The sequence below is a fragment of the Otolemur garnettii genome, unplaced genomic scaffold, assembly GCF_000181295.1.
Source record: "Otolemur garnettii isolate 467f Iridium unplaced genomic scaffold, OtoGar3 scaffold00018, whole genome shotgun sequence".
Taxonomy (NCBI): Eukaryota; Metazoa; Chordata; class Mammalia; order Primates; family Galagidae; genus Otolemur; species Otolemur garnettii.
This window is the reverse complement of record NW_003852413.1, coordinates 5,588,848-5,593,830: the sequence shown is the minus strand read 5'-3', so window position 1 is coordinate 5,593,830 and position 4,983 is coordinate 5,588,848. Positions and strand designations below refer to the sequence as shown.

The 4,983-nt window shown below is 52.4% G+C and overlaps 1 protein-coding gene across 1 annotated transcript in view; it reads right to left on the bottom strand.

The window, feature by feature from the left end:
- Positions 1–4,333, bottom strand: part of QRICH2 (glutamine rich 2) — a 37,876-nt gene extending 33,543 nt beyond the window's left edge. The window contains exons 1-5 of the mRNA XM_023511189.1: positions 4,091–4,333; positions 3,737–3,997; positions 3,555–3,617; positions 2,455–2,514; positions 2,027–2,168 (exon numbers count right to left, since the gene is read on the bottom strand). Of these exons, the coding sequence (XP_023366957.1) occupies positions 2,027–2,168; positions 2,455–2,514; positions 3,555–3,617; positions 3,737–3,997; positions 4,091–4,333 (769 nt within the window). The remainder of the gene's footprint in view (positions 1–2,026; positions 2,169–2,454; positions 2,515–3,554; positions 3,618–3,736; positions 3,998–4,090) is intronic.
- Between the last annotated feature and the right edge of the window lie 650 nt (positions 4,334–4,983).

Here is a 4,983-nt window from a genome sequence, read left to right as displayed (position 1 = left end):
TGTTATATATATATATATATATTTTTTTTTTTTGAGACAGAGTCTTACTCCCAGTAGAGTGCCATGGAGTCATAGCTCATAGCAACCTCAAATTCCTGGATTTGAGCAATCCTCTTGCCTCAGTCTCCCAGGTAGCTAGGACTACAGGCATCTGTCACAATGCCTAGCTGGTTTTTCTTTTTCTTTTTGAGACAAGAGTCTCACTATGTTGCCCTCGGTAGAGTGACGTGGTGTCACAGCTCACAGCAACCTCAAACTCTTGGGCTTGAGTGATTCTCTTGCCTCAGCCTCCCATATAGCTGGCAATATGGGTACCCGGCACAACACCTGGCTATTTGCGGTTGCAGTTGTCATTGTTGTTCAGCTGACCTGGGCTGGATTTGACCCTGCCACCCTCAGTGTATGTGGCTGGTGCTGTAATCACTGTGCTACAGGTGCTGAGCCTGGTTTTAGTAGAGACCAGGTTTCACTCTTACTCAGGCTGGTCTCAAACTCTTGAGCTCAAGCAATCCACCGGCTTCGGCCTCCCAGAGTGCTAGGATTACAGGTGTGAGCCAACACACTGGCCAAGAAACCAAGGAAGCTTTTTCTCAAGATCAAGTCCAACTCCCTGGCCAAGTCTGGTGGCCCCATGCAGAATGTTACTCCTCTCTGTACAGATTGCAGTCTTGGACTCACTGTCCTCCGTTCAATCCTGGCTGTCTGCTCATGACACAGGCAGATGGCAAGCCTCACAACTGCCAGCATTGCCACTACCTGGGAAAGCCTGTAACTGACCTCAGCAACACCCAGGTTCAAAGTCCTGACCTTACTTTTATGTTAGAGGGCCCCATCACCCACTGCACGTTCTCAGCCAGAGGCAGCGGAACCCCTGGCATTTTCATTCCACTCTCCGCAGTGGTTGAACGGGCTGTTACCAGAACTTGTTCTCTTGCTTCTCAAAAGTCTTCTAATATTTATACTTATTCTCATTTGCTTTTGGAGTTGTTCATGATTATGAGCAACAGTCAAAACACTGATGTTTTCTAACATCTGGAGAAGTAAATATTATCTAAAGGCATTTATGTTTACTTATTTTTTAATTTTCACATGTGTCTTCAGCTCACACCCTGAGAAAACGAGGTCCTCACTAAAAATGATTGTGGTTTGTGTAAGGAAGACTTGGGCTTCTAACAAAAGGCGGCGAAAGCAGAGGCCTCTTTTTTTTTTTTTTTAGGCAACCCTGCCTTTTGTTTTCAGGGTTCATCTTGCAACTCCTGAAGAATATAGGATTCCAGATGGCAGGGTGTTTTCTGTACCCAGATAATACTTAGCACTCCCTAAGATGACCACTTGGTGGCACCAAAGGGCTTACTCTTTATCCTGTTGATCTGTTTTGAGGATCCCCTTTGCAGAAAGTCAGGAGGATGTCAAGATCAAAAGAGCAGCTAAACCTAGTCTTCAAGGGCCACTTGAAAATGTTGAGGATGAAGAAAGGTTGTGGATTTGAAAACGATTCGGTGAACTGTGTCTGGATAGTGTGCTTGTGTGCAAAAGTCACCATCAGCAAAGAGCACCTCATAGAGGTTTTATTTCCAGGATTGAGCACTGGGGTCCACATATAGTGGAAGGACTCATGCATTCTGGGACAGACCACAAGAGAAGTTTGAAAAGCCACAAAAGCAAATTAAAACTACACTCATGTACCAACCATCTTCTCTCCAGCCAGTAGGCAAAGCTCAGAAATCTAGATACTAACGTTCAGTGCTGGGGGGTGTCGGGGAGTAAATCCTCTCTTGCACTGCTGGTGGTGTCTGGACTGAAACAACACCCACCGAAGGCAATCTGGCAACAGCTGAGCCAAATGCACATCCACTTCTAGGAATTCACCCTGCTCACATGTATGACTATCACCTTGGAGTGATTGTTATGAGACTGGAAGAAATGTTTAAACGATCCATAATCTGGAACTTGTAAAGTAAACTATGAACATCCACATAACAGGAGCTTGTGCAGTTGTACAGAGGGAGTGTTCTGAGGGCCCCACCCGAGACCACTACCCACACCAGTCTGCTCACTGTTTGTGAAGTTTTCCTCCAGCCGTCAGTGATCGCTTGCTCCAGCTCTTCCCAGGTGACCATGGTGACTTCTTCGTTAGGAACCAAAGACATCTTCCGGTCCATTACTTGCTGCAGTCACAGACAATACAAACGCACAAACCCTTAGTTTAATCCCAGGAAGTTTTAGGGACGGACCTTGGCTCTTTTCCCCATGTGAAGCCCCAGTAGAGCACCGGGCAGGAGTGAGAAGGATTTCACCCTCAGTCCAGGGGCAGAGGCTGAGGAGGCAGGGAGCACACACCACCCTGCCTGGAGGGATGAAGGGAACTTGGACAAACCCCAAGAGAGCCAGGCTAAGGACAACCATCCTTTCTCCCCTTGGAGGGCCCCTGCCCACAGAACTGATGGAGATTACCAGGAATTCATCTCGTGCTCTGACCACGTTCTCTAGATTGTCTATCCTCCTCAGGAGTTCCTGGAAGAAGGGTTCAGGGATGGAGCTCAGCCTGTGGCCCACCACGCAGGGAGGTTTCTACCTGGCTGGTGAAGCCAGGCCCTCTCAATTCTTTTCCCAGCCAAAAAGAGGAAGGGAAGTAGGGTGCAAGGGGGCGGCACAGAGGGCTGGTGGCTAAGAGCAAACGCTGCTACAGGGATGGGCAGCTCTGGTCCTGGTCCTGGCATTCATGTCACACTACAAAACCCACTCAAAGCCTCCTGGCACTGCAGGCTGAGCCCACTTGGGCTCTCAAGGAACAAAAAGTAACAGGTACTTCAATAGCATCTGAATGTCTGTGCTGTTTAAAAAGAAAAGCACCTCCAAAGAACCAAAGCAAATTTCTAAAACTTAAATTGCTCCTTACTTGTGCAAACCTCCAGAATCTAAGATTAGTACGCAAAGCAAAGCAAAACAAAAACCCCTCCACACTTTAAAAAGAAAAGCAGAGACCACTACCCACACCAGTCTGCTCACTGGTGCAAAGGGAGTGGGGCTGGGGTTGTGGCTAGGGTGATGCAGGCGAGTATGTGTTTGGCATCCCTCCCCTCCTGTCCCAACTCTCAAAGCCTCCCATCCAGCAAACACAGTTCTGAGAGATGGGCGTGTGCCCATTGCCTCCTTGAGTGGAGTTGACCTGCCTTGCTTTCCTGCTGTTCTGTGGGGGCTGCACAATTTGCGTGTACAGAGGAAATGAAAGGGAAATTGTCTCCTGCCTGCTCAGGCTTGTGTCTTAATCACAAGGAGCTGTGGTCTCACTCTCCATTCGGACTGGCCTTTGTCTGCCAACATGATCTCCTTATGTTCTTATTCTATTAAAAAGGGAATTCACTCTAAGAACATTCTGAGGAGTTGTCAGCTGCCCTCTGGGTCAGTTCAGCATCCTTGGGTGTGTGGCAAGTGGTGAGTGAGCCTGGCTTAAACAGGGCCAGGAAGAAAGGGTGTGGGATGGGGCCCACTGGGCTTCCCAAAGTGGGGTGTCCCATGGGCTTCAACTCAGGGAGCTTGGGTGGGTTTCTTACCTTAGGGTTGGTTTCTTTCAGGTCTTTCACATCTTGTATGACATTCTGAAGCATCGTCATGGCCTGCAAGGTAGAGCACGGGCCACATGGGACCAGGCCGCCCCAGGCCTGGAGCCCCCCCCAGCTGCAGGTCTGGACTCAGGCCTGGAGGGAAACCTGGGGAGGATCCCTAGTACACTCACCTGGGGACTGCTGATTCTAGGTTTTAACAGGCTGCTGACTTCAGGTTTTTCCACCCTAGCCTGCGAATCCTGCGAATCCTGGGACACCATGCCTATGATCTTCTCCTCCAGCCACTCCCGGGTTTCAGCGTCCATCCCGGTGGCCTGGGCGATGTGCTGCACATGGCTGGCGATGCCCCGCATGTGGCTGCTAATGGTCTTGAATTGCCTACTGAGGTCCTGTACCTGGTCGTCCAGGTCTCTCATCTGGCTCTCCAGCGCCTGCTGCGACACCGTCTTGCTCAAGCTCCGCCGCCGCTCCCGCTGCTCCCGCTCCTTCTCCCGCTCCCGCTCCCGCTCTCGCTCCCGGGGCACCGAGGCCCCTGTGGATGACTTGCGCAGGTGCGGCGAGCTGATCGAGAGCCGCGGGTAGTAGTCCAGAGAGCGGCTCGGCTCGGGTGACAGGGACACGAAGTTGACCCGGGTGGCCTGGAGGCCGAGGTTCTTGAGCATAGCCACGATAAGCGTGTGCAGAGCCGTGAAGTTGACGGCACCCACCTCGGGGGTGCCGATGGCGAGGTCCGCCAGCTCCTGGAGGGAGACCGTGGTCTCCCCCATCGCGGGCGGCCTCATGACACCGGTCAGGAGCGGTCCACGCTGCCGGGGGAACAGGTGACCATGCTCCTCTCACTCTATGCCTCGCCCTGGGGCTTTTCCGGGGCCCTCCGAGGCCCCCAGGGCTCCTCTGCCCCTGGGCTCAGCAGCGCTGGGCGACAGTCACCAGACGGAGTCTGGAGCCTGGCCACCTCCGACTCCCGCCTCAGGTGATCCGCACCCCGACCTCCCCAGCCGGGTCCGGGATGGGGACTTTCCGCTACCGGCCGCGCCGGCCAGTCTCGAGCCCTTAACACTCCCCTTCCCTCGTGGCGGCGGACGTTTGAACGAGAGGTGGCCCCCTTCACTGGCGGTTCTGAGGATTCTGTTAGAATGTGCCGCTGAGAGCCTTCCGGGAAGCAAAAGCCAGCACGGAGTGCGGGGAGGGGCTTCCATACTGGAAGGAACCCCCAATCCATAATGGGGGAGACTCCGGGTGTGCCAAAGCATTTCCGTTAGTGACGTAGCAGTTTAGTGGGGTGGGGAGGCAAAGATTTAGCTAGACTTCATCCATTCTCTTAACCTACGAAGAGTAGCCCACTCACTCTTGGGGGTCCCCTTAGGGAATAGAAAGACTTCAGGGCATCATGGCAACCGTGCTTTGTGTTAGCTGT